This window comes from Meira miltonrushii (genome assembly GCF_003144205.1).
Source record: "Meira miltonrushii strain MCA 3882 unplaced genomic scaffold FA14scaffold_6, whole genome shotgun sequence".
Taxonomy (NCBI): domain Eukaryota; kingdom Fungi; phylum Basidiomycota; class Exobasidiomycetes; order Exobasidiales; family Brachybasidiaceae; genus Meira; species Meira miltonrushii.
The window spans coordinates 24,777-52,183 of NW_020289948.1; the positions used below are offsets into that span (position 1 = coordinate 24,777).

The 27,407-nt window shown below is 41.1% G+C and overlaps 15 protein-coding genes across 15 annotated transcripts; 6 read left to right on the forward strand and 9 right to left on the reverse strand.

The window, feature by feature from the left end:
• Positions 1 to 257: 257 nt before the first annotated feature.
• Positions 258 to 1,967, forward strand: FA14DRAFT_165932 (P-loop containing nucleoside triphosphate hydrolase protein; the record flags this gene model as incomplete). Its single annotated transcript, XM_025499984.1, has 1 exon — positions 258 to 1,967. The coding sequence occupies one exon, from the start codon at positions 258 to 260 to the stop codon at positions 1,965 to 1,967; it is 1,710 nt and encodes a 569-aa protein (XP_025351821.1).
• An 80-nt stretch (positions 1,968 to 2,047) lies between these two features.
• Positions 2,048 to 2,419, reverse strand: FA14DRAFT_182324 (uncharacterized protein; the record flags this gene model as incomplete). The annotated part of the gene is made up of 1 exon (XM_025501198.1): positions 2,048 to 2,419. One exon carries the CDS (start codon positions 2,417 to 2,419, stop codon positions 2,048 to 2,050), a length of 372 nt encoding a protein of 123 aa, XP_025351822.1.
• A 170-nt stretch (positions 2,420 to 2,589) lies between these two features.
• FA14DRAFT_88243 (uncharacterized protein) lies at positions 2,590 to 3,850 on the reverse strand. Its single transcript, XM_025503039.1, has one exon. It carries the CDS (start codon positions 3,750 to 3,752, stop codon positions 2,691 to 2,693), a length of 1,062 nt encoding a protein of 353 aa, XP_025351823.1. The 5' UTR covers positions 3,753 to 3,850; the 3' UTR covers positions 2,590 to 2,690.
• Positions 3,851 to 3,947: 97 nt separating this feature from the next.
• Positions 3,948 to 4,106, reverse strand: FA14DRAFT_110196 (uncharacterized protein; the record flags this gene model as incomplete). The annotated part of the gene is made up of 1 exon (XM_025495912.1): positions 3,948 to 4,106. A coding segment is annotated over one exon (159 nt), but the record flags the coding sequence as incomplete, so codon positions are not given.
• Positions 4,107 to 4,368: 262 nt separating this feature from the next.
• On the reverse strand, positions 4,369 to 6,194 carry FA14DRAFT_186136 (glycoside hydrolase; the record flags this gene model as incomplete). Its single annotated transcript, XM_025501502.1, has 1 exon — positions 4,369 to 6,194. The coding sequence occupies one exon, from the start codon at positions 6,192 to 6,194 to the stop codon at positions 4,497 to 4,499; it is 1,698 nt and encodes a 565-aa protein (XP_025351825.1). The 3' UTR covers positions 4,369 to 4,496.
• Positions 6,195 to 7,866: 1,672 nt separating this feature from the next.
• Positions 7,867 to 8,821, reverse strand: FA14DRAFT_192625 (concanavalin A-like lectin/glucanase; the record flags this gene model as incomplete). The annotated part of the gene is made up of 2 exons (XM_025501947.1): positions 8,552 to 8,821; positions 7,867 to 8,488 (listed from the first exon to the last, which is right to left on the reverse strand). Exons 1-2 carry the CDS (start codon positions 8,800 to 8,802, stop codon positions 7,867 to 7,869), a joined length of 873 nt encoding a protein of 290 aa, XP_025351826.1. The 5' UTR covers positions 8,803 to 8,821.
• Positions 8,822 to 10,095: 1,274 nt separating this feature from the next.
• Positions 10,096 to 12,098, forward strand: FA14DRAFT_88266 (alcohol oxidase). The gene has a single exon (XM_025503040.1). It carries the CDS (start codon positions 10,230 to 10,232, stop codon positions 12,027 to 12,029), a length of 1,800 nt encoding a protein of 599 aa, XP_025351827.1. The 5' UTR covers positions 10,096 to 10,229; the 3' UTR covers positions 12,030 to 12,098.
• A 75-nt stretch (positions 12,099 to 12,173) lies between these two features.
• On the forward strand, positions 12,174 to 13,848 carry FA14DRAFT_162537 (uncharacterized protein). The gene has a single exon (XM_025499654.1). It carries the CDS (start codon positions 12,603 to 12,605, stop codon positions 13,542 to 13,544), a length of 942 nt encoding a protein of 313 aa, XP_025351828.1. The 5' UTR covers positions 12,174 to 12,602; the 3' UTR covers positions 13,545 to 13,848.
• Positions 13,849 to 14,422: 574 nt separating this feature from the next.
• On the forward strand, positions 14,423 to 15,875 carry FA14DRAFT_88271 (uncharacterized protein). The gene has a single exon (XM_025503041.1). It carries the CDS (start codon positions 14,648 to 14,650, stop codon positions 15,746 to 15,748), a length of 1,101 nt encoding a protein of 366 aa, XP_025351829.1. The 5' UTR covers positions 14,423 to 14,647; the 3' UTR covers positions 15,749 to 15,875.
• Positions 15,876 to 16,018: 143 nt separating this feature from the next.
• FA14DRAFT_182331 (uncharacterized protein) lies at positions 16,019 to 16,881 on the reverse strand (the record flags this gene model as incomplete). The annotated part of the gene is made up of 3 exons (XM_025501199.1): positions 16,019 to 16,099; positions 16,168 to 16,413; positions 16,483 to 16,881. 3 exons carry the CDS (start codon positions 16,879 to 16,881, stop codon positions 16,019 to 16,021), a joined length of 726 nt encoding a protein of 241 aa, XP_025351830.1.
• Positions 16,882 to 17,221: 340 nt separating this feature from the next.
• FA14DRAFT_162538 (MFS general substrate transporter) lies at positions 17,222 to 18,731 on the forward strand (the record flags this gene model as incomplete). Its single annotated transcript, XM_025499655.1, has 2 exons — positions 17,222 to 18,397; positions 18,460 to 18,731. Coding segments are annotated over exons 1-2 (1,046 nt in total), but the record flags the coding sequence as incomplete, so codon positions are not given.
• A 473-nt stretch (positions 18,732 to 19,204) lies between these two features.
• Positions 19,205 to 21,451, reverse strand: FA14DRAFT_162539 (uncharacterized protein). The gene has a single exon (XM_025499656.1). The coding sequence runs from the start codon at positions 21,192 to 21,194 to the stop codon at positions 19,278 to 19,280; it is 1,917 nt and encodes a 638-aa protein (XP_025351832.1). The 5' UTR covers positions 21,195 to 21,451; the 3' UTR covers positions 19,205 to 19,277.
• A 1,501-nt stretch (positions 21,452 to 22,952) lies between these two features.
• On the reverse strand, positions 22,953 to 23,527 carry FA14DRAFT_162540 (uncharacterized protein). The gene is made up of 2 exons (XM_025499657.1): positions 23,304 to 23,527; positions 22,953 to 23,237 (listed from the first exon to the last, which is right to left on the reverse strand). The coding sequence occupies exons 1-2, from the start codon at positions 23,371 to 23,373 to the stop codon at positions 22,972 to 22,974; spliced, it is 336 nt and encodes a 111-aa protein (XP_025351833.1). The 5' UTR covers positions 23,374 to 23,527; the 3' UTR covers positions 22,953 to 22,971.
• A 192-nt stretch (positions 23,528 to 23,719) lies between these two features.
• FA14DRAFT_150844 (taurine catabolism dioxygenase) lies at positions 23,720 to 24,912 on the reverse strand (the record flags this gene model as incomplete). Its single annotated transcript, XM_025497451.1, has 1 exon — positions 23,720 to 24,912. The coding sequence occupies one exon, from the start codon at positions 24,910 to 24,912 to the stop codon at positions 23,776 to 23,778; it is 1,137 nt and encodes a 378-aa protein (XP_025351834.1). The 3' UTR covers positions 23,720 to 23,775.
• A 658-nt stretch (positions 24,913 to 25,570) lies between these two features.
• On the forward strand, positions 25,571 to 27,334 carry FA14DRAFT_186141 (MFS general substrate transporter; the record flags this gene model as incomplete). Its single annotated transcript, XM_025501503.1, has 2 exons — positions 25,571 to 25,661; positions 25,764 to 27,334. The coding sequence occupies 2 exons, from the start codon at positions 25,571 to 25,573 to the stop codon at positions 27,332 to 27,334; spliced, it is 1,662 nt and encodes a 553-aa protein (XP_025351835.1).
• Positions 27,335 to 27,407: the final 73 nt, after the last annotated feature.

Genomic DNA, 27,407 nt, shown 5'->3' on the forward strand with positions numbered 1-27,407 from the left:
ATGAGGAAAAAAAGATATAAATACTGAGTATATCTGAAAGAAAATGAAACTTGTCCAAACCAAAATTACAACAATCAATACAAACAACAATGTCGGAGGAAAACGTTTTGAGTTGGCAAGACGTATCGGTGGAAGTCAAAACAAAGCAGTGGAATCCTCTCAAAACAAGAAAGGATGACAAGAACGGCGCAAAGAATGTCAAAGTTCTTGTGGATAGGAATTCAGGTCAACTAAAAAGCGGAGAAATGTTGGCTATCATGGGTCCAAGCGGTGCAGGAAAAAGTACATTATTAGATTTAATCTCGGGTAGAGTCAAAGCTACTTCAGGAACGATCTCATGGTCAAGCAAGAATGTTGAGCATGGAAGAACAATTGCAAGCTATGTAGAGCAACACGATTCTTTACTGGGTGTCTTGACCGTTCGTGAAACGTTATACTTTTCCGCCAAGCTTAGCATGCCTCATGATACACCTGACGAAGAAGTGAAAGAAAGAACAAAAATGGTCTTGAAGGGGCTAGGGCTAAGCGAGGTAGCAAACAACAGAATCGGTACACCAATCAAAAGAGGTATTAGTGGAGGTCAAAAAAGAAGAGTGACAATTGGTTGCAGCTTGGTATCTATGCCAAAAGTACTCTTTTTGGACGAGCCAACTTCCGGTTTGGACATACACACAGCCTTTGAAGTGATGTCAAGTATTTCGTCTTTTGCAAAACGATACGATATTGCCGTCTGCGCAACAATCCACAGTCCAAATTGGGATATTTTCCAACTATTCAACAAAGTTATGCTCTTGGCCAAAGCAAAAACAATCTATTTCGGGAATGTGTACGGCGTTGTGGATTATATGGAAGAAATTGGCTTGCCTTGTCCTGAACGTGCAAATCCAGCAGATCACTTACTTCGTATTGTGGCCGATGATAGCTTCTCCAGAAAGACAAAAAGTGATTCAACGGCAAATAAAGAACCAGCACCGCTTTGTGTCGCACAGTTGAGCGAAATATGGCAACAAAAGAAACAAGACATGGAATCTCTTGACTCGATGGAAAAAGGTACAATCACAAGCGAATCACAAGATATGACATCCCCGATCACCACTCGTACATATCACCTCTCTCGCTTGCTATTTGACACTCGCGTTTTGACTATTAGGAACATCTTCAATTATCAACGCAACCTTCTAGCATATGGAGTTCGTTTTGCCATGTACGTGGGAATGGGTGTTTTGATGGCCACGATCTGGGTCAACCTTGCAAAGACTGATAGCAGAATCAACGACAGACTTTCCATCCATTTCTTTTCAGTCGCATTCCTTGGTTTCATGAGCGTTGCAGGAATTCCAAGCTTCTTGGAGGACAGAGCGGTGATGAAACGTGAAAGGTTCAATGGCTTATATGGACCTGCTTCGTTTACCATCGCAAGTACTCTCGTTATTATGCCTTTCCTTTTCATTTGTGCTTTGGCTTTTGCTTTGATTTCGTACTGGTCAATTGGCCTGCATCCAGGAGCAAGGTACTTTTTCCGCTGGCTAGCATTCCTCTACATTGGCGTTCTTGCAGCTGAGATGCAATCTTTGTTGGTCGCTGCTATCTTGCCAATCTTTGTTGCCGCTTTAGCAATTGCAGCATTTATAAACGGTTTTTGGATGACAACGCAAGGTTATTTCATTCGAACAGTCAATTTACCGAGATTTTGGTACTATTGGGCTCATTTTATCAATTATGAAACATATGCTTTTGCTTTATTGGTTAGAACGGATTTCAATAATTTACAATTCAAATGCATCATCCCAGGTCAATGCGCATTTCCTCCCTCGGCCACCAACCCGGATATCGTTAATGGTGATGAGGTGATCAAATCTCTCGATCTTGACGAGACTCCGTTCTACGCCCAAATCATCATTTTGCTCGCCATTGTGGTTATTTATAGAATTCTCTTTTACATGGTTCTCAAACTTCAGAAGCCTTGAAGAAGTTTCCATCTTTAGAAATATTTTCGGTCATAGATTTCGGTTCTGTTCTTGTCCTATATACAATAGCTTCAATACTCTCACTTGATCGGAAATTGCCTTTTTGCTGCGTCTACAGCTGTATCTGGACTTGTATTAAACATGAATTTGACATGAGGAGCATGTGTGTGAACGACGTTGACCAATAATTCAAAGAAAGCGGAATGTTCTTTGATACCACGAATTCCATAACCGATCACAACTCCATCCACACGTTCTTTTCCCAAAAATTTAATCAATTCACCAGGTCCTTCTTCAGGTGTGACATCATAAGTTGAATAATTCTCATATCCTGCTTGTTTCATCGTCTCTCTTCCCTTCTCGAGTCCCACTCGTACCATCTCTTTTGTTGCCGCATCGAATCCATGATAGGTCCATGGTAAGCCTACCTGAATGATACGTAAAGCTGACATGTTGATTGTGTGGTGGTGGTTGTAAGGGTTGCTATGGATGCAATGTTGTTCATGATAACGTAATAGCATGATAACAATTCAATCCGCGCATTAAACGTGCATGCATATATGCAAGCAGATATGTCACCAGCATTGAGTGAGTGAGTGACTGAGTGAGTGATATGGACGCGTTTTCGAATTTGTGTGGCTTCGCGGGACATGGTGTAGGTCAGGTCACATTTCATTGTCTACAGACTAAACAGATATCATGTAATGATGGAGAACTACTCCTCTAGAAATCAAAAGCAACTTCAGGAAAGTCTTTCGTTGGGCCATCGAGTAAAGTATCATTTTTACTACCTTTGAGGAACTTGGAGAAGAAGGCGTCGGTATAGGTTGACAAGATCTCCATCACTCTATCGCCTTTTAAAGTTCCGCTAAATTGCGCAATTGCTCCATCATCGGCTCCTAACTTGGTTGCAATCAACGGAATGTCTGAAAAGGTATAATGCGTACTTCCTCCAACAATTTCCACTTGCTTTTTCCAGCCGGTAAACCTTGGCCAGGAAGATTGCCATGTTGTATCGGTTGAAATATTTTTTCCTGTATGACTGAAGAATAGTACAGGCTTGTGAGATCCGACTTGAGAAATATCACCAAAGAAAGAACCATCGAAATTCAAACTTCCAATAAATTTTGACCAAATCAAATCATTCAAAGCTGCTGCACCGCCTAATGAATGCCCTAAAACCCCTGCCTTCTTTTGCTTTTTATCCATGAACAAGTTTGCAACGAAATTCAAATCCAAGCTTCTTGTATTAGCTGCAAGTGAGATTTGATCATCGCTGAGATTCAAGCCCATTATAATTCTACCATTTGGAAATTGAACGATATCCGTATCATAAGGATGATCGACAGTCACAACTGTATAGCCTTTTTGAGCAATCTTAGCCGCCAAAAGATTGTAAAAGAACCTAGTCGTTCCTAAAGCGCCTGAGAATATGAGAATGGGATCATTCGTTTGCGACTTTTTCTTATTTGAACAAATCGAATACGTCAGATTCATAAAAGTTGATTCAGGTAATCCGAAAGCGCTGAGCTTTTTACCCTCGAATTTGGCCACTTCTGAGGGCATGTATGGTACCTTTGTTAAATGACAAGCATGTCCTGCCCGTTTGAATGTTGAAACCATCAAAGCACGTGGTGTTGTATTCGGTGCAAAAGGATCCAAACGTGATTGATCGATGACATGTTTTGTTGTAATTGCAACATTGTAAGAAGCAATATTTTGAGCTCTTGCGAGTGAAAGCGCGACGATGAAGAAAATCGAAGATAAGGTAAGATGGTAGGACATTTTTGCAAATGTGGAAGAGAAGAGAAACGTGAAGAGCTGTTTGGCATGTTCTAGAGAACAAAGCTCTACTCATAGTTTACCGACCATACCCATCATCCTTTATACGGACGACCATCTCTAGAAACATGTATGCTGCATAAGATTATTTTATGCTTGGCGTACATACATGGCGCACCTGGTGATAACGACATGCTTTCACTCCTGTTCTTCTTTATTATCCGCTCGAAAAAGTTCCCATTCTTCTATAATGCGTCCGTCAGGTAAGTGACACAGTCCTATTTGACCGTTTTCTGTATTTTGTATAACAAGTTTACCTCCCAATTTTTCACAATAAACACTGGCGGGGTTGGCTAGACAAAGGCCTGGCACTGGATCATTCCTTTGTGATTCAACAGCTGGTCTAGAATCGTTTGAATCGTCAGGCTGTCCTATTAATTGAGATTTAGATACATCTTGCTTCAGGCTATCCTTATTTGAAGCCATTAGGTTGTAGTGGTTGTAAGAGATAAAGATGATTAACATATCTAACGGCACTACTCCAGTAAAGCATGCGTGGCGCGTTAACCTTAGAAAAGATTAGCAGATGTATGCTTTATATTTTAAGCCATCTTTAGAACGACATGCATCCGTTGGATACCATCAACTCTCTTACTAGCTTAAAACATTCTAAAGGCATCCCTATCCACGAAAAATAGTATTCCTCATTATATCAAATGAGAGATTCTACATACGGGACATTTTGTTTTAAGCAATAATACCGATTCTGCTTACATCAGGAGCATATCCTGATGTAGAGGTGATGTTGATACTGTTTGAGGAACCAGGTTTGAAACCTGAAAGGGCAACACGATAATTGTGAGTAATGCTTGCATCCCAATTGTAACCTGAGATCGGGAATGAAACATCAACCGGTTCACCTCCATTCACAGAAATCGATCCTGTTCTCATATTTGTTGATGAAGTAACGGTGACGTCACAGTTCAAATAATCAAACAAAATTGTCGCATTTGCACTGTTGACCTTCAAGTTGTCAAATGTTAAAGAATTATTCGTCCCATTACCAATGTAGCCAACCTTTTTACCGCCTGGGCAAGCACTGCAAACTTGAATGTTTGCATCACCTGATCGAGTACCGGAAGTTGCATCGATCCAATCAACTGAAGGTGGAGCTTTAGTGGATTTGACAATGTTGCTCAATCTTAAAGCAATTGGTGCATGACCGTCAATGTTTGCTGAGTAACTTGAAGCACCTGATCCGGTGTAACCAGAGATCAAATCTTCCACGTTAGCTTTTGTGATATTCAAATCGGAAAAGTCAATCGACAAAGAACGTGTCGAGTTCATCTGATTGATTGCCAAGACTGCCATGTCACCGTTTGATAAAGGACCTGCAAAAAGATCATGATCATTTGTGTAACGTTGAACGAGCTTGACAGGTTTGCCCAAATCATCTTGATTGATATCAATCAATTTAGAGTTGGTGAGCAACTTTTGCTCTTCGGAAGAAAGTTTTGTCAAGTCTGTAGACATCATTAGAGCGGATTTAATCATAGACCAGAAAGCGAAATGAGATTGTTCTTCAGCAAACGACATTCCACCGTTACCCACTTCCAATAAATCACCATCACCGTGATGACCGGGACCTGTCATGTCTGTGTTTGCAACATAAATTGCTTGATTGATAATACGATTGACCGCGCCCCAATTATCGGAAATATCGCCTGCCATACGGAAAGATGTTGAAATGTTACCTGTCCAAGCGACCGGACCTTCAATGTAGCCGGCATTCGTAATATAACCCAAACCCCATTGACATACCAATTCTCCCATAATACCTCTAGAGCGTAAGGCAGTCGTCATGGGAGAGTATCTTGTGATAAAGTCTTTTCTGGGACTTAATGGAGCACTATCAGCTGGAGTTGGACCGGAAGCATAGCAATTGTCATACTTCAAATAGGAAACATTCCAAGAAGCGAATTGAGCGGCATCTTCATTTTCGTATCCTAAAGAGCCAACTTCATCACTTATAGCGGTTGGAAGACAAGATCTATAGCCTGCATCGGAATATAAACCATAACGGAATCCACGACTGATTGCATATTGTCCTAAAGCCTGCATACCCGCAGGGAAAGATGTTAAATTTTGAGGAATTGCATTTCCTGCACTTGAATTTCTGTGAATATTATTTTCTTGCCAACCACAATCGATTGAAAAAAGATCATAACCTGCTGCCAGATAACCATCTTTTTGCATTGTATTGATTTGTTCATGTGCAAATTTTTCAGTTGGCTGACATCCGATTGCATTATAGGTGTTGTAGCCCAAGACTGGTTTTTGAAATGAAGTGTCAGCTGCACGACGATTTGGTTGGGCGATTGAGGCGGCATTGACCGCTGTCGTCAGGCCAAGGGCTAAAGCTAAGAAAGATGATGAGATTTGCATGATGTAGTGAGGGAATGGGGTGTTGATGAATGTTTATTTGAACTTAACAAACGCATGGCTTATTTATCCCTTTTCTTCGTACTTAAGAATCAATCATCCTCATAGAACACCGAGTAAATTAGATTCAATTTGTGTTTCTTTAGCCTCCACGGAAGAGGGAGAAAGAAAGCTAATCGCGATTACCGAATCAAATTAAACAATCTTATTTCCCATGGTATCCTCTAGAATGCGGGGGTGGAAGATCCAAAACATATCTGTTGATGAATGACGTATTCTACTATCTCTTTCTTAGCGCTAGAATTGCGGCAACTAGGACAGGTACAGCGGGTAATTAAACTTTTAGTGTAAAAGCTAAACGATAGATCACCGAAGACATGCAATTCAAGCCGTAAGATCTTCTAGAAGCACACAAATGTGTACATACAAGCAGAATCAAACATGCTCCATCAGCCATAGAAACGCATTGACTTATGCCTAGTGCCCTTTCAATGCCAAAAGATTCCCGTCAAACGTCATTCGCGGCAGGTGTGGCTGAAGGCTTTATAAACAGTACTTGCCTAATGCATAATCTTCAACTTCTTACCCTCGTGGCAATAAAAGTGAAGCCGAAGCTGCCGAGATCAAATGAAATAGTCGTGGCACTGTCCACGTTTTGAATCACTTTGGACATTATCCGCATTGTTTATGCTAATTTGCAGTATCTTGGAGGTATTCAGGGCCATCGCATTACTCTCTCTTGATGTCCGGTATGAGGATCGTTCTGTTCGTTCATGCTTTTGAAACCGCTGGCTTGATAAAAAGCACAGGCTCTAGTATTTTCACAATACACTGTAAGCTCTAAACCATCACGACGTTTCTTGGCTTCTTTAAGCAGCTCTTTGCCGAACCCATGGCCTTGAGAATCTGGGTTGATGAAGAGAGCAGCTAAGCGGTCTCCATCCAGGGACAGGAATCCTTCTATCTGACCATTATTTTCCAACACCAAAGTTTAAGCTTGAGGTAGATAGACATTACGCATATCATCAAGCTGATCACGCCAAAAAGATTCGGCTACAAAGGCATGTGATTGGATTGAGGCTCTAAGCCAGATATCCAGGACCCGATCGGGATCAGCCTTACCGTTGTATGGGCGAATCATGCTGTTGATTGCTATATTTTTGCATCTATTTGGAGGATGATTGCGAAAGCTAACTTTTCAGTAAAACTTCTTGGTCCATGACGTATTACTCAGCGCGTACCACGTGAATAAAGTGTGACTGACCTTTGTTGCAGCATCATTTCATATCTGTACTCCTATGCACATTCACCCCAGGAGAGCATTCGTCATGAGAGGTCAAAAAAATCGACTCCGCACCCTTGATCTCACTCGAACGAACGATGTGATCGCTCAGACAATACAATTGCTTTAAATATGGATTGTAAAAAGAATCTGAGATTTTAAGCTTTTCGAAAGCTTTCTAAAATTGTTGTAATGACAACTAGATTGAACATAGAGAGTGTTGAGATGTTTTGTATTAGCCCATGATAAAAAGTAACATGAATCTATTCATGCCTTTAATCGACCTGCAATCAACACAGAACGGAAAGTTGAACTTATTTCGATTTGATTCAAGCGTTGATGTTTTTTGCTTTTTTTTTTATTTCGGTGCTTTTCCTTCCGACAGTGATTTTTCTATTCTTCACTTTCCAACTGGTTGTAATGGTGACGATGATGGCGATGGCGATGTGGCTTTTTGTGGTTATTTTTCTTGTGATGAGGCGTTTTGTTGTCTCCTCCTTTCTTATTGTTTGATATGGTTTGATTTGTGTTGTGTTCAGTGGTCTCATTACCATTAGTGTTCTTTTGACCACTCAAAACAGCCCCAGTACTATTTCCCTCTGATACGTTGATTGTTGCAGAGCCTGATGAACCTGCATACGCTTCAACAGCAATAACTTGATATGAATCCAATTCTCCCAAAATCATTCCGGCATTTTCCCATGCTGCTACATGATTTGCAAACGTGATCGTTCCACTAGATCTTTTGGTATGACGACAAGAGAAGAATTGGACGTGTGATTCACCCTTCCCATCTATACAACCCTGTCCTCCTGGTGTTGTACAGAAAGTATATAAATCACCATCACTTTCAAATGTCCCTTTGACATCATCTGGCCCCGGACCACAAGGTGCATATTCACCCCAATTATCAGTCACATAGTATTCCACGCAATGACTGCCAACCGACCAGCCGTACAAAGATAAGTATGCTCCATTTTCTTGCACTTCAAATGTTCCATCGTAAGAAAGCACACTAAAGAAGAAAAAATGTTGAAGTTAGTTTTTTTGCCATTCAGATGACCTGATTCAAACGCACCGGTCCGTTTTACCTGTTATAAAACCTTTGGCAACGATCGCATCATCCACATCCTGCCATTGGAAGGAATATGTTCCAGCTTTGTCACCCTTTGCAGTATAAGTACCTTTCACTTTACTATCCCAAACGCTTGCAAAATATTCACCGCTCACATCCCAGCCATAAGGCATCGTTTGTAAGCCACTGTCATTGGTTTGACCATAGACGTAGCCAAAGAGAAAGATGAGAAGCCAATTAGCAGATGGCATCATGAGGGGAAAAAATTAAAACGAGAAACTTGCGAAGGGGTGATGAATAATGAGGCTATAAATTTTGTAGTTCTTAAATAAATCTTTGCATGTTACAATCAGCGGTCATGTGATCCATCATATACTGTCAAAGAGTAGAAGGTTACCCGAGCATGTTTGTACCCATTTGGTGGATTTGTATACGACACATTTGTCTTGGCAGGCGGAATAAAGTCTACTAGCAAACAAAAGTCAATAACAGAAATTCGATTGTGCCTGTATATCACGTCCACATGACCCCATCCCTCACTTGAAATATTGCGCCCTATACAATCTGTGCTTTCTCACTCAGATGCAAACTCCGATCGTGCAACGTATAAGTATAACTACTCATTATCTCAGACCGAATTTGCAGCCACGATGCCCTTGACGTAATGCACATCCTCTGTAAAAGAAAAGAGCAAACGTGTGACCACCAAGAGAATGGCGTATATTCTTACATCGGTATTATAAAGAAAGAACCTAATTAAATGGACCTGGAAATGTGTAGATTAAGCTTCCGAAATGTATTTATACCGGTGAATAGAGTTGCTTATACCGATTCAAAGTGATATAATGCTATTATGATAAGTGCAAGAAACCTAGTAAAGCTTGCTCGACCAAGTTTATTGAGATTCATCAGCAAGCTTACTGAATCTATTTTGTAATCGATTCAGAACAGATTCTGTTTTCCTCGGATGCTTTTACTTTCGTTTTGCCACTAAGATTTGACTATTGCATAGCCTGGCGGACCTGCACACGCTTCAAATGGACGAAGGATGATGTAGAAGGTGACGTCATCTGCTGCGGTGACTGCTTCCGATATACACACTCTCCGCTCTGGATGGCGACAGCCGATTTGGTAGCGATGAAAGGGCAGTCGGAAAACCGCTTTCAACGGGGCTTATATCTGATCGTTACCATTTACAATAGAAGTGCAGCGCGATCAAGTCACCTTCACATAAGTGGAAGATTAGCTCGCTATCTTTTTCATTCGTTCGCAGCGGCCGAGGAAGGTACAATGAGCATGCATAGCCACCATGCAGATCGTACTCAGCACGTTTGAGAGCTTTCGATGCAATAGCAAGCTGGTGTGTAGTAAATACGATGTCTTTCATAGAGGTGAGCAGAGAGGATGTGGATGAATCAGCTTTTGTCAGTATGAGGACTCAGCATGACTCATCATTCGTAGCACCAAAGGAAAAAATGCTGAATCAGCCTCGTGCACAGTATAATTCCACTGCTTCAAGGATGAGCGTAGTTATTCGTACTTTTCTTGACATAAATGAAAATAGTATTTGATAGTGCGCCTATATGACTGAAAGGTATAAGTAGAGCCATAGAAAAAACAAATGAAGATCTTTTTCCTTACAGAATTTTCAATCTCTCCCAAATAAGCTCAGATTTTAGTCATGGCCCATCACGCTATCCCCCGTGAAACAAGTTCACCTCCGAAAAATGGAAGTCATTTTGATTTCGTTATCATGGGAGGAGGAACGGCAGGAAATGTGATCGCGGGTAGATTAGCCGAAAATCCAAACGTTTCAATTTTAATTTTGGAAGCAGGAATTGCTGATTCGATCAATAATGAAGATATTCGAACTCCAGCAGTTGCGATGAATTTACGTGGTGGACAACATGATTGGCAATATTTGGCAAAATTTGTTGACAGACCAGAATATTCAAAAATTGAAAAAGAAGATACACGTGGTCGTGCGCTTGGAGGAAGTTCTTCTTTAAACTATTTCACTTGGTTGAGTGGTTGCAAACCAACTTTTGATGAATGGGAAGAATTCGGCGGAAGCGACTGGAACTGGGACAAGTTACTTCCTTATCTTCAAAAGTCAGTCACCTACCATGATGATGAAGGTTTATATCCAAAGGACTTTGCACAAAAGATTGGAACAAAAGGTCCCCTTCCAATTTCTCATGCTGAATTGGTTAAAGAATCTGCACCTTTTCGCGAAAAGTTAATCACTGCATGGAAAAACACAGGCCGTGAAATCACCGAAAACGTATTTGAAGGTCAATTGAGCGGAATGACTCATTGCGTTGCAACGATTTACCATGGTCGTCGTTCAGGCTCTTTCCTTTTCACGCATGATAAGCCAAATGTTACAATCGTTGGAAATGTCCGATCAAAAAAGATTATTATCGAGAAAGCCGGCAAAGTCGCAAAAGGTGTTACCGTCATCGATGGTCACGGTCAAGAGCTCAGCTACTTTGCTGACCGTGAGGTAATTGTTTCTCAAGGTGTTTTCGAGACTCCAAAATTACTCATGCTATCAGGAATTGGCCCAATTGATCAATTGAAAAAGTTCAACATTGATGTCATTCAACAATCAGAACATGTTGGTCAGCATTTGTTGGATCATCCTGCTGTTCCTTTCGTTTTAAAGATCAAAGAAGGCTATGGACTCGACCCTTACCTTTTACATCAAGGCAAAAAGCATGATGATGCCGTAAAGCTTTACCATAACAAAAAGGGTACAGGCAAAAGAGGTCCTATGGGATCAGGTTTATTGGAATTGGTTGGCTTTCCTCGTATTGATGAATATTTGGAACGGGATGAGACATATCGTAAGGCGAAAGCAGCAAATGGAGGAAAAGATCCCTTCTGTCCAAAAGGTCAACCTCATTTCGAACTTGATTTTCTCAATTTGTTTGGACCTGCTTTCCAATGGCACTATTCTAACCCGATCCCACAAGGAGAGCATATCTCAGTTGTTGTGGATTTAGTACGTCCGCTATCTTGCTTGGACGGCGGTGAAGTTACATTGAGATCAGATGATCTTTTCTTCCCACCAAACATCAACTTAAATTTCTTTTCTAACGATTTGGATATAATCGGAATGAGAGAAGGCGTTCGATTCACGTATGACCTTTTAACAAAGGTCGAAGGTTTCAAAGATATTGTGGAGGCTGAATATCCATGGAACATGCCTTTAGATGATGACAAAGCCATGCACAAAGCAATATTAGATCGTTGCCAAACTGCTTTCCATCCTTGTGGAACTGCAAGAATTGGTAAAACGATCGATCAAGGAGCTGTTGATCCTCAATTGAAAGTTCATGGGGTCAAGAACCTACGTGCAATTGATGCTTCGAATATTCCAATCATTCCTGATTGTCGTATTCAAAACGCAGTCTATGCAGTTGCCGAAAAGGGTGCAGATTATATTAAAGCAACTCACAAAGATCTGTACAAGTGATATCATCCTTACAAGTTCCCGAATTTTCTCACAATTTCGATTTTAAGTAAATGTCTTCAATTCAATCAATTTAGTTCAAATAAAAATCAAAGATAAAGTGTGTCTGCAGCTCGTCCGATTTAGTGTATTTCAGCATCTTAGGCACTTTCAGATTGCCACACTGACGTTGGATTAGGTTGAAGAGTTGAGTAGAAAGTAAGAGTGGCTGAGTGCATGGAATACATATTCACTTGTCTGTTATTCGACGTAGATTTGATCGGGCCTATGATCGATAGTGAAGTCAAATACTTATTAGGCTTATTTTTCATAAATGCGGGCGACGTTAGAGTTTTCGTTTTGACACGGTAACGCCGGGCCGTCCGAATTAGTGATGATCGGGTGAACGCCGTGAGAATTAATCAAATTCAAGTTCTTACTTAGCGCGCTTTTACAACGGCAAGATCGGGCATCATGATTAACGGCCTTTCGTCATGAAGGGGATTCTATGCTCATTAGATATTAAATGGAAACTGTGGCAATCCTTACGTTTGCCCATGACACCAACTATTCGAGAAGATTTTCGTTACGATCACCATGAAGCATACAGATTCTACAAAAGATTCTAAAGCCGGAGCTGCAAGAAGAAAAGAACAAAACAGGATAGCACAAGCAAAAAGAAGGAATGGCAAAGAACAGTTAATTAAAGATCTACAAGATAAGGTTGTACAACTTAGTCAAGCTTTAAGGAGTAAAAACGAATTAAGTAAAGAGCTTTATCGTTCACTTCATCAAATCCTATCTGTCAATAGATTGCACGTTCAAGATGGTAGCTCGCATCATTCCGTGTTTAAGAGTGACACACTATACTCAGCCACAGTCTCACCGGAAAGTAACTTTACCGACTCGACATTATCGGAAAGCGTAGGAAGTGAGAGTGACTATAGATCCTACCCGATAAACTCACAACACGCTCTGCAATGGTCTCAAGGCTTGCAATTATACAGTGAATCATCTACTCACGGCTTAGGTGAATGCTTGCAAGAAAGTAAATTGAAACAGAGAGACTCTCTTACTTCGATTGAGCAGGTTATGGCTGAGTTAATCTTCGATCCGATGGTTACAAGAAGACTTTCTCACGAAGACGTACAGCAAGGCACTTCTCTATCTGGGTGCGAAAAGTCAAGTGTAAATTCGAATTGCGTTTCAGTCTCTTCAAACAACCCTTACGTCCTCGATTCGGCTGTAAATCAAAACGAGAGCAAAATATCAGCACTAACATTACCACAACAGAGCTGGATTAATGATGAGATTACAATGGAAGATTTTGAACAATTACGTAAATCAGTTCAATGCTATTGTGACGGCATGCAATCAGCAAACAATTTTAACAAAGAACTTGGAGAAGGCATGCCAGAACATCTGGACTATAATGCCGCCAACTTTTCTTCAAAGAGCTCGTTGAACGACGACAAGGATTTATATTTGGGTGGTATAAATATGCAGGATTGGAAATTCAACTTGCCTCATTCCTTTTGACTTGTGACGAGAGAGATAATATAGTAACTAATAATAATGAAACTATGGTGCATATATGTACTTTTATTTGATTCGTATAATAACTGTTGGCGTGCACTGGACTTTGAATATGAGTTCAAATAAAGCCAAAAAGTCTTGATAGATCAACCATACTTGTTGTTCTCCTAGGTTTAACACCTTTATGTTTCGAGAGAACATACATTGCTCCTATAGTAGCGTTCTTGCAATCAATTATGCTTCCTCTCATCTGGCCAATCGATTCGTGGTCTGTGCCACACATGCTACTGCTGCAATGATAACATGGAAAAGAATGACTTCGTTCCCGCCGACAATCGCCTAAATAGCGCTGAATCTCTTACGTATCAATGATAGAATATCTATTATACCTTTGTTCCTGGATATCTCTCCCTTTAACCCTACAGCTATCATAAAGGTAAAATTAAGATTTATTAGAACGTTCCTAGCAGGTAGATTCCGACATTCCCATGCAATGTCTCTTACCGGTCGGCCCGAGTGCTGCCCCGCGCTATACAGATCTGAACTACTTCAAGTTGACATATTTAGCTTCGGAATATTTTCATTTTACTCAGTTGGTGACTATATAGGATTGGTGAATCAGCTTGATCGAACCTTGTTAGAATCAAGTAGATGAAAGGAGAGAATCACTTGTTGTTATACAGTTAAGGTAAAGACATACTTCTTGATTATCTTTTGCCCCGCTTGGATCTTAAATTCAAGAATGGCCGTATATCCATTCTATAACACTACAATTAGATGCTATCGCTACTCTGTCTAACAGCGATAGCACAGCACACAATAAAGAGATGAGTGATTGTATACCTTTTATAAACCTAATAACAGAAAGGTTGTGTATCTTAAAGTTGTCTCTCATACAATAAATTGCAGGCGATTAGCGCTAAGAGCGAGTATGTGAGCGGGGGAAGTAAACCCCCACACTGATATTCTATTTGATGACTTTCCAACGGGCTACCTTTTCACCGCACCTCACCCATCATCTTTTCAGCATTCAAGATTGCTCTATCATGGAGCACATGCGGTAGATTGTCGCAATTAAAAAAGTAAGGCCATCACCTACACCAAAGATGCAGGCACGATTACAGACGCCTGAAGAGATCGTTGCCATTCGTGCGCTTTCCAACGAACAAGGAAGTTCTTCTTCACAGCAGTGGTTGTTCGAATCATGTGCAACATTACCAGATCTAGCAATGGGACGAACATTTGGAGGCAGTAGTATAGCATTAGGCGTTCATGCAGCTTACCATACATTACCAAAGGAAGCTACCGGATTACGATTGTACAGTGTGATGGGAAACTTTTTGGGACCAGGTCAAGCAGATAAAATTGCTCGAATTCGGGTAACGAACATTCGATCAACACGTACATTTGCAACACGTCAAATCATCATCTCTCAAACATCAACAAAAGATGAATGCATTTGGCAAGATAACTTTGTAATGTTGATCGATTTCGTTGCACAAAAGGGGAAAGATGAACAAGAGAAGAGGGAAAGGAACATCGTATCTTACTCTGTTCAGCCACCTCTCACACAAATTGCACATCATTCTGAGTTGTGTGATGTAAAAGAACACATGAAGAAGGAAATAGATAGTGGGAAAACGGCTCAACAAGCGTACGATGCAATGGAGGCATGCTTCAATCTGCTAGACGGGTGGGATAATCGTTATTGTCCTGAAGGTATGTTTGCACAGCATACTTTTGCTACTCAAGTCGATCGTACATCCAACCAGGCGAATCGACCAATTCACGAAAGAAGAACTTGGGATTGGGCACGATTCCGTAAGCCTATGCCAATTCAGGAGTTTCCCACTTCAGATGGTATTCTACTGCCTCCTACAGCAATCGCCTGTTCGGCTATTCTTTTGTGTCATTATTTGGACACTTGGACTTCAGTAATCGTACCTTGGCTTGCAGAAATTGATTGGTCAGAGATGGAATCATATTCAACTCTAGATTTTGCCATTCGATTTCACGTTGACGATCTTGATGCTACTCAATGGCATTTACGTGAGAGTAAATCCACAACGGCAAACAATCAAAGAAATTATGTAGAAGAACAACTTTGGCAAGAGAAGCCAGGTCAAGATTTCACGTTAGTGGCTACAGTGACCGAATCATGCATCTTGCGTGGAGTCAGACAGAGGAAAGAAAAAGGAAAGCTTTGATATTCAGAGTTTTCACATTTTAAGATGCTTTGGATCTGATCCACACTACCTCTTCCATGCTTACAATTTATTATCATAGATCTTTGACACTTGGGAAAAAGGTTACAGGTTCATTAAGTGGTCGGATGCGTTGAGTGCAAAGAGCATGCCTGCAAGAATTCTAGTCTGTCGCATTTTTCTACACTTCTATCTCTATCCACCATGTATCATATAGACTATCGTTCATCATTTGAGATCATTGCAATAATTGAGGCTCACCAATACAGTCCTTTAGAGCTTGGCGTGTCTTGTTTTAGATAGGTCCTTCTGCTTTTCGATTTCTGCTGATCGCTTGCTGTTGCTCTTTTGAGCCTGTAAGAGTGGATGAAAAAGTGGTCAATAAAAGCAGAAACTCGTTCTAACGATCCAGCCACACTCACCTCTGCTTCTGCAAGTAATTTTTGTGAATTTGTCGCATGGCCATTCCACCATTCTCTCCAATGTTTCCATTTTTCGTCCCCTTCCGCAAGTTTGTTTATATGCACCGCTCTACCTCCTTTTGTTACATCGATCAAAGATTGAATTATGGTATGTCTGTAGCATAATTGACCCGTTTTTAGACTGAATAGTTCGAAATCGTTTCCAAATTGTCCCGTCTTCTCATCAAAGGCGATAGGTCGAACTCCCTGCTCAGACAAGGGGGGTGTACAATTAGTATGATGAACCCTTTCTCTCCTCCAACTGCATCTACTCACAATCAAGACAGCATCAGGCCAAGTGACAGGAATACGATATGTTTGAGTCACTTTACGAGGCAAAACGGTTATTGGTCCACGACCTGTACATAAACCTTGGGCATCACGAATACCAAGAACTCTTTCGTAGCCCCAAGAACCTTGCCTATCCAAAGCTCCATGAATGAGAGTGGACAAGCTTGGACCGCTAACATGACCAAAAACGTCTAGGTGATAAAATCCAATATTTTCTTCCGTCATACTTTCTGGAATGCATCCTCTACTTTCCATCAATTTGATTAATTTTTGTCTTTTTTCTGCATAAGCATCTTTGCCTTTTTGATAAGGTGTCAGATAAGAAGTTTCGACTAATCTGCTTACTTCTTCTTTCTTCTTCGTTGATGAGCCCGTATTTGACATGATTGATGGGGTAATGAGGGGTTGTAATAGAATGCCGAATGGAAGGTAAACGATCTATGTACCGGCTATCGGCTATAGTAAGTCGGGGTAATGATCTGTGCATATGGTATGAATTCTTGGATACAGAGTGATTACGCCTTCATTCCCAAAAAACGGGAAATTCAACTGTGTACCCGCGCGCATTGTTGAGGTTGTCAGTCCATTTTGTAAGAAGCTTCCACTTAAACGCCGAAATACTGTTCGATTGGGCTATGACGTGAAACAATTCATTTTGACGCCCACCATGACCACACTAGCGGATAAAGTTTGTTTAGTCTTTATTCATTTCTTAACGCCTTCCCGCATGAACTCTGAGAGAGAGAGAGACTTCATTCACGCTAAGGCACTCACTCCTTCTTTTTTAGAACGTGGTGTCCATTCAAGCACTTTGACAGTAGACTTTTATTTAGCGTAAACACTCTCCCAACCCACATGGATGACATGCATCATACAGATAAAGTATCATTGTCCATGGATAACCTCAAACCGAAAAAGAATTAGCTCAAAGAATCTTATCTTGTCCTCTTCCTCCATCACCACCTTTTCCCCTTACCCCCCCTCTCTCACAAAAATGCAACAAAGTGATCAATTCGACACCGTCAAAGGTGATGACGTTGAAGCAAGAGCGGGCTCAAACGAAAAGCAACATCAATCTGATGGCTTAGACACAACAGATGGCTTAGATGCAACAGCGACTAACAATAGCGAAAGACAATCAAAAGATGCAACCGAACAAAAAGATACCACACCTCCTGCTCCCAATCCACTCATGTCACCAAGCGCATTCCCGGAAGGTGGAAAAGATGCTTGGCTTTGCGTTTTAGGTGGCTGCTTAGCCTTTACAGCTGGTGTTGGATTCATTAATTCTTTCTCTGTTTTCCAAGCATATTATCGTTCAAAAACATTACCCGGTCATAGCGATGATGATATCGCGTGGATCGGTAGTATTCAACTTTGGGGCGCTTTCTTCTTTGGTTTACCGGCCGGTAAGATGAGCGATAAGTTCGGTCCAAAGATACCTCTCGCCATAGGTACATTTTTCATCGTCTTTGGTACAATGATGGCTTCCATCTCAAAATCCTATTATCAATTCATCCTATCGCAGGGACTATGCTCTTGCATTGGTTACGGTCTCTGCTTCACGCCCGCCCTTTCTGTACCATCGACTTGGTTCTTGAAAAAGAGAGGTTTGGCAATCGGTCTCGTAGTCTCAGGAACGAGTGTTGGTGGTGTTATTTGGCCTATTGCAATCAACCGAATGTTAAACTTTGATGGCGTCTCACTCGGTTGGACTTTACGTATGGTCGGTTTCCTTCAATTAGCTCTCATGGTGGCTGCTACGTTCTTAATTAAATCTCGCCTACCTAGAAACTTGCTCAAAGATCCTCCACCAATTACCAAATTCCTCACAGACAGAACTACTATGATCTTCGTCTCTGGGGGTATTGTGATGTTCTTTGGTCTCTACGTTCCTTATGTGAGTATGCCGTTTAATTCAACACTGTCTCATGAACTAACACAATATCTCCCCTAAAACAGTTCTACATTACACCTTATGGAATCCGTTGGGGCGCATCACCTGGTGCAGCTTTCTACTATCCAGCAATCATGAACGGAGTTTCATTCTTTGGTCGTTTCATTATTGGTATCCTAGCAGACCGCAAATTGGGCTTTTTTAACAGTTTGGCAATTTTTGATCTTTGTACTGCAATCATTGCATTTGCTTGGATCGCAGCAAGAGGAAATGCAGGAAATATCGTTTTCAGTTGCTTTTACGGATTCTTTTCTGGAAGTTTACAATCCCTTCTTTCACCTTGTCTTGCACAATTAGCACCAAGTCCTTCTTTGATTGGAACTTGGGTCGGAATCGGTGTCACGATTACTTCGTTTGCCGTTTTAGGATCTCAACCGATCGCAGGAAGACTTTTGGATAACAATCACGATATTAATTACGTGCCCATGCAAGTGTTCATCGGTGTGATGTTGTTAGCCGGTTCAATTTTCCAAGCTGCTTCAAGATACAGCTTCAACAGTAAGGTTTTGAAGGTTTAATAAACGAATTGATAAACATTCTTGTTATTTTTTTCTACAATCATCTTGCTCAATTCAAATGAATCTTATTTTCTGATGATATCTTGAAGGCGTGGTCTTGATTTGCGGTATGGTCCCGTCTAGGTTAGTACTTCAAACTCCACTGAAACCCACTCAAAAAAGCCTGTAATTGTCCCCCAAATACCCTTAATTTTTGATCTCTCACTTCCAGACGTTAATCATACAAAGTTTAGAAAAAGTACTAGTTACTATTCATTATGCATCAGAGATTGTATATATGTACATGATTAAAGTGGATCTGCAAATCAAGTTTCCCGATCTGATACCTGAATGACATCTGTTTGATAACGAATGCCTTCGCTTGGTTTATCGTTTGGAAGTCTGTCTTGATCATTGATTCGAATACTGCTATCCCCCTTATTTTTCTTCAGAACTGAATCAAAGAAAGATTTTCCAATCTTCTTTGTCGTTCGAGTTCCTTCTTGTTGAGGAGTTGTTGAACGGTTTGAGTAAGCGAATGGAGGATTTTCGTTAAGTGCTTCTCGTAAACCAATCGTACCTGCACCTTCTTCCATTTGTTGTTCGGGAGTGCGAGGTTGTGTGAATGCTTGAACGGTCCAACCTTCTGGTACAGAAGAAGAGGGGTATTGATTCGTTGAAGGGAATTGGAAGTTGTGTGAATAAACAACATCGGTACTGTTTTCCGGTGTGCCATAATAATCGGTTGATGGTGTTTCTATATCAACTGTAGTGTGATTGTTCGCCAAAGCAACGGGTAGAGACTCGATTTCTTCTTTATCTTCGATTGATGGCGTTTTAGACTTTTTGTTATCGCTATCTTCACCGCCATCCATTTGTGCTAATTCCATTTCCAGTCTAGACTTGTATCGTGATGAATGACGGACAGAAGGTGCGCTAGAAGATTCGCCAGTGGATTGGATGCTATCACGATGCATAAAAGAATTGCGAACTTTTTCATTCTTTGATGCTTTAAGCTGTTGTTTCTCTTCCCAAATCGCACCTGTAACTGCATCACGAATATCTTGTGGTGCAGGACCTTGCATATAATCACGCCAAGCCATCGCATCCATTCTTGCATGACTTTCGATTGCCTGTTCGATGGTAAATTGATCGAATGGATCGTTTGGTACTTTTCTCTTGGCGATTGCATTTGCGATAGCATTGAAACTGGTACCGCGGTCATAATCGTTGCTGCCACCTCTTTTATGTACTTTATATGTGGCTGGCATAGTGAGCAAGGCTGACTTTCCTTGTGACCATTGATTGGAATGGAAGACCAACCTGGTTGCGATCATAAAATTGAATAATGCCGCAATGGCGATTGGAATGTTGCTCAAAATCAAATTCTTGCTGAAAACTGTGACAAAGAAGCAAATTGTGTTCAATGGGAAAGAGATGATAAACGTGATTGTTGAAGATAGAATGATAAAGCCTCCGGTATCATTACGATCTGAGATACCGTAGCGGAATGCTTTATAGATCGGTCGAAATTTTTCGGAAGAATGACGAGAGACAGAACGGATGGAGAAGACCAAGATTACCACGTCAAAGATCGCTGCAGCACCGAAACCCATCGCTCGCCATTGAGGGCTGGGAGCAGGAGAGCAACCTCCACTGAAAGGTTGACGAATTAGTTGATTGACAGCAGCAGCTTTGAATCCAGGGATTGAACTGATCCACAAAGCACTACCAACGAGCCAAACGCAAACGATTGGAATTCGTACAGTATTGCGTTCATTTGGTCTGGCATACATTGCATGCACCCGAAGTGTATAAATGAGAGCTGTTGCCATCCAAACGAATGCAAGACAGGTCATTAAGGCTGAAAGTTTTGCCTGACAATTGCTCGAACTTTCGAAATAAACGTAAGCAGCAGCAATTATGGAGGCTGCAGCAATGCAATATCGGGAGAACAAGGTTAAAATGTTAACAGGAACGATCTGTCCTCTGAAAATATCACCCCATCTTTGCAGTTCTTCCGAATAAAAGGTAACGAGATATTCCCATAAAGTACACCCTATGACGAGCAATAGACTGAGCTTGTATAGATCAATTTCATTTCTTGCTCTCCATGGATCGCCTGGTATATAATATCCGCCACCGACTTCTATCTTTTGCGGACATCCTGTCGTTGGACAGAACATGTGCTCTGTCATATTATTCTGCATCTGAGCATAAAGTGGCGAGAGTTCGTACGCCATCTTGATTGTTGCTTGAGGGATGGGGGTTGGTGGAATGATGGTAGGGGGTCATCGGCTATAACATATTCCTTAACGGAGAGGATGATATTGATATATATATGCAATCGCTATGCTTGCATTTCGATATGGAGAGAATAATGTGAAACGCCTGTCATCATTTTCAATCTCGTCATTCACGATGCAGGATAAGAAGACTCTTTATACTGATATTCTACATGTACATGTGCGGGGAGGGGACAGTCTTGCTTAACGTCCCTTCGGCGTTTCTCAATGTGTATAAAAATCATTTGGACTTCCTTCACGGCCGTTTTACCTTCTTTCAAGCAAACCTTAATGTTGCTCATCCTCTTTCCTAGTGAAGGGAAAAAATATATTATTCAATCGACGCCTTCATGCATATAATAGCTTCTTCGCTAAAAAGGATAAAAATCGAAAGCCGGTTTAAGCGGCACACGGGCTCACATGCATCTTATACTAAAACAAGCGTGCACTTATAAAATAAAGTGTTATACTGCCTTTAGTATTATCTATCTATTTCTATACTGACTATGTTCCTAGTAGTAAATTTAAAACAACGCACGTTTGTATTCTCACCATTTCACTCACTAATTCAAACTATCCTACACTAAATTAACCGTTTCCATTAAGAATTACGCACAGACGACAATTAGTGGCGGGACTTTCCTGTTCTAGAGAAGGCGTTTAATGCTTTTTAGTGTAAACAAACAATGTGCCTTCATTTGCATGTTCAATTGTCACCCCACCTATCCAGAAGGCCGGTGCGAGATGTAGTGACGCAATTTACGCCAAAACACAATACTGTCATGAGGTTCATGATTGCAGCATTTGCCTACAGTAAAAACCCTTATATAATTAAAGATCATGTCCGAGATTACCGCTGTCCGCAAGTGATAGGACCGTAAACACAGATCTTCCCGTCGTTATAAAATGATTTAAACCGTTGCTATAAAGATAATGAGATAGAGGACGACAGTTGAATATACATTTGGCTTACAATTAATGGGCCTATTTATTACATTGATAAACCTCAGAGTTTATTAAAGACCGCTCAGACCAAGAAACGAAGGGTGATTTGATTACGACGAGCGCTGATACCTTTTGGTCGAGCAAGTACCTTGGGAACGACCCTTGCGACCCTTTCACTTAAAGCATTGACCTGCTTCTGAGAGCTGTCCCGGTTGCATTGCATTGGTGTCGGTGATCACATGGGCCTCTGGTAGCAACGTGTCCCTTTTAATACCACCGAATAAAAATGAGTAGCAGGAGTAGTTAGAAGAATTCAAAGTTTCTGCTCCTTTCATGGCTTGTCTGGCTATAAGATAGACGCAGGATAGCTTAGAGAGGTGTCAGTATGGTCATCATAGTGATGTGTTTGCACCTTGGATGACATTTCGAACTTTCAGTAACTTCTATACGAGATAAAGGTATAAAGGGGATATAAACAACATGATCTCTACTACACATATTTAAGCATGATCGTAACAGCTGAAGCAACGGCTGAGAAGTTTTCCATTGATTGTGCTTATAAATGAAGCAATTCTTACTGGAATATCGTTTATCCAATTTTTATATAACGGAGAAGCTAAGATAAAAGATAAGCTTATCCTACCCCGCGTTTAATCTTATAAGATTCCAAGCGGCGGCGGCGGCTCACTTCTGCTCACACAATTGTCTTCTCTCTGAATAAGATGATAACATTCAACATTATGTACAAGTAATGATCTCTATAGATCAATCCAGCCTTGGTGATCACATCTCAGAGAGGAGCACGTTTGGCAACGTAAAAGATGCGAGCTTTTGTTGGAGAATTGAATTGCAAAGCGGCACCGTCTGAAATGTTTAAAACTTGACCTGCCTTTGCGGTAAATTCTTCACCTGTTGCTGTATTTTTGATTTGCAATTCACCTTCCAAAACAATCTTGAGTTCGTCATAAGTGTATGTATAGTTCAATGGTTCTTCAGAATGACTTTGTTCGTAAAAGCCACCGGTTAATTTCTTATCCTTTGAACAGTCAATATCACCTGGAATGTGGGGAGAAGGAATTAGTATAGCTCTGATATTTTCGAGAAATGGAAAAGAATACTCACCCAACATGGCACCATTGCCCAAGCTGGCCAATTTGGCTTCTGAAGCGTCTAAAACTTTAAAAAGAGACATTGTGATGGTAGTTGTTCTTTTTGAATCTGAGAAGAGATGGAGAAGAAAAGAGAAAAAGATCAATGTAGATCTGTCTCTTTTAACCTTGTTTGAATGTTGATTAATCAAGTACAGCTTATCTACCATCAAAAGCTGGCTTGTGCTAATCATCTTTCGGCCAAAGGAGGATTGCGTTTAAGAAAGTAACCACCTTAAGCGCGTTAATCGCGCAAAGCAAGCGCCGGTAAAGTGCATACAGTCTGCATACATTAAGCGCACACGGCATGCTGGGGTGATTGTCCGGCTTATCTAGGGCAACCGGGAGGTGAGAATATGTCACAAGTTCACTCTTCATCACCATCACAAAATGGAATTCAATTCATCATGATTGCATACAATGATAGGACAGGGTAAGTCTTTTTCTTAGATCAATTGACCTTCACCCAATTCTTCACGACGAGAAGTGGAATTTGGATCATAAAACGGCTTCTCACCAAGTGAAACAGCACGAACGCCGGCACGATCACCAAGGCCATCATAATCAGGCGTGGCAGCATGGAATACAGAACGATTATCCCAAACTGCCAAATCACCAGATTGTTGCCATTTGAATCGAACTTGAGCGGCATGAGAAGAAGTGACTAAATGTAAAATGTATTGTCTGAATAAATCACTTTCTGGCTTTGTTAAACCTTCAATGCTCTTGAAATGAGATCCAACGCCAAAGACTGATTTCCATCCTGTTACGGGATTTGTACGAACGAATGGATGATGGGCTTCCAACTTTTCGCCAACGTTCAAAGGTGATCCACGTGGACCTGGATGAACTCGGAAGCCTTGACGGGCAGCCGTTTCGTTAAAGGCAGGTTGGGCAAAGTATCCTGTCAAACCTTCTGCAAAACGTTTGAGAGGATCAGACAAAAGATCAAAGATTTCATATCCTGAACTCCAAAGAGTATCACCGCCTGTTGGAGGTAAAGTGTGAACTTTCAAAGAAGTATAATCGGCCGGAACAGGTTCAAATGTGATATCTGAATGCCATTCATCTGCGCCTGATTTACGGTATTCATGATAAGCCGTCTTTCTGAATTTGGAAGAGATGACACTAATGGTATCATCTTTGTTCACATTTCCAAATTCATCCACAACTTGATGTTCACCATCACGTTCGGCATTGATGATTGGATGAATGTGTAAGCCGCTTGAATCAGGCTTACCGGTTAATTTGCCCAATCGTTCGGTAAAATTTTTCTGTTCTTCCGGGGTAAGATCTTGTGCACGAAAGAACACAACACCTCTACGCGAAATGATGATTGCCAATTCACGAAGAAGTTCATCAGAATTTTCAGCTTTGAGTAAATCACGAATTTGAAGTTCAGGGAATTCTCTTCCGATCACAGGAGTGACTTCAAAATGCTTGTATTTGTCCAGGACTCCGGACAATTGCAACGGTTTTGCATTTTGACTTTTACCTGCACTTTCTGTTGCAAGCTTTGATTTGATGGATTCAACAGCAGTTTGTGCTGGAGCAGCGTTCAAGGTAGCGATATCTGGGGCCATTTTTGAGAAGGATGATGATTGAGGACCGGGGCATAGCAGTAGATGGTTCGTTTTATATACGATTGAACATACTACCTTTCAACACACATTTTTTTTTTTTTTTTTTTTTTTGATTTGAAATTGAATCGTTTGAACAAGCTGCTGAGCAATGTCGTGATCTCGGCATGGATTCCTAATCAGTCCGGAGATAAACGCATGTTCCTTACTTGTGCGGGGGAAGATTCGGACTTGCCCGTTTTGATCCCTTCTTCTGGATTGGCATAATCAGCATTATCTTGCCAAGAAGGACCTGAAAGAGCACGCAACCATGAAGATAAAGTTTATTAAGCACGTAACTTGATCGAGTTAGCGTCATTTTAGCACACCACCACTCATCATTCTAGAAGCATGGCGTGCTCATCACGTCACGGTTAGCGTACTTTGCTCTTTTAATGCTGAATAATTCGAGCAAGGTGGGCAATAATGCATAACCCATTTCCGAAGACGTGCTATGGTGATTGTGTGCTTTGCCGATTGGATAATATTTCATGCCGGGTTTTAGGAACATGAGACTGATTCTTGTTGGATTAAGCGTTCCTGATCAAGTTGAACGGCTGTATAAAAAGAAGAAAGTCTTGTCTTACTCAATTCTACATCGCCACCCTTCTTTGTTGACAAAATGGTCTTGCCACGCCTAGATTCCGAACACTACAAGGAGGAAGTCAAGATGGACAGCGAGACACCAAAAGAATGTTTGGCAAGCGATAGCAGTAAAAGAAGCAGCATCAAAAACTCTGATCTCGTTCCTGAATTATCCAAGACTTCATCCTCACCACAATCATCTGGATTTCTTCATAGACTTTTCCATCCAGCAAAGACACAAGAAGATGTAAGTGCCGAGCTGGACGCAATCGCCACACAACCTTCCGTCTACGATGATGAAGAATATGCAAAATTCAACAAACCCCATCCGGAATGGGAGAACATTCATAGATTTGATCCAAAATTCCGTTGGACATGGAGAGAAGAAAAGAAGCTTGTAAAAAAGATGGATTGGCGTATTGCTCTCTGGGCGGTAGTCATGTTCTTTTGCTTAGATCTTGATCGTGAAAATATTGCACAAGCAAATAGTGATAACATGTTGGAAGATTTAAGATTAACACAAGCGGATTATAATTTGGGTAATACACTTTTCAAACTTGCTTTCTTATTAGCCGAATTACCTTCACAAATGATCAGTAAACGATTAGGACCTGATCGTTGGGTACCTGCACAAATTACGCTTTGGAGTATTTTCAGTGGCGCTCAATTTTTCATGAAAGGTCGTTCATCTTTTTTGGCGTTTCGCTGGATGATCGGGATGTTGCAAGGTGGTTTTATCCCGGATATCGTTCTATACCTTTCATACTTTTACACTCGTACTGAACTTCCGATGCGTTTGGCATTCTTTTGGGTTTCAAATTATTTGGTCAAAATTGTTTCTCCTTTCTTGGCTCTTGGGTTACTGCGACTTCGAGGAGCTAGCGGACATGCTGGCTGGAGGTATTTGTTCTTGATCGAAGGTTTGATCACTTTGATCGTTGGAGTATTCTCATTTATACAGATGCCGGCAGGTCCAACGCAAACAAAGAATTGGTTTTATCGTAACGGATGGTTCTCAGTCGAAGAAGAGAAGCTGATCGTAAATCGTGCAATCCGTGACGATCCAAGTAAAGCAGACATGCACAACCGACAGGGCATTGACTGGCAAGGATTCAAAAAGAGTTTATCCGACTACGATCTTTGGCCGATGTATTTGATTGGTCTCATTTTCTTACTTCCATGTTATCCCATCGCAAACTATCTAACCATTCAATTACGCAAATTTGGCTTCACGGTGGAAGCAACAAATGCACTCAGCATTCCAGCTCCTGTATTGGGCCTATTGTTATTGATCTTAATCACTATGATTTCCGAAAGGGTAAAATATCGAATCTTTGTTGCCAGCTCGATTGCTGTGTGGAACGCAATTTTCCTGTTCACCTTATTTGGTCTACCTGCCAACGCAAGCAAATGGACTTATTGGGCAATTGCATCCCTCCAACAAGCTTACCCATACGTACATGCGTTGCAAGTCGCTCTCGTTTCACGACAAGCTGGTTCAGTACGTACACGAACAATCAGCGCAGCAATCTACAACATCACCGTTCAAATCTCTGCAATCATTGGAGCGAATGTTTATCAAGCTTCTGATGCACCTTTGTATAGAAAGGGCAATCTTTCAATTGCGATCTTGAGTTGTGCAACATTTGTGATATATATCGGCGTCTACTTTTATTATAAAACGAGAAATCAACAAAGGGACAAAAAGTGGAATGCCATGTCAAGAGAAGAACAACTTCAATACCTTGCTACAACGAAGGATGAAGGAAACAGACGATTGGACTTCCGATTTGCCATTTAGTAGTGAGATATTTGACCATTTGTAGTACAGTAATATATAGAGAAGAAGGAATGCATCACATTCAGATCAGAGA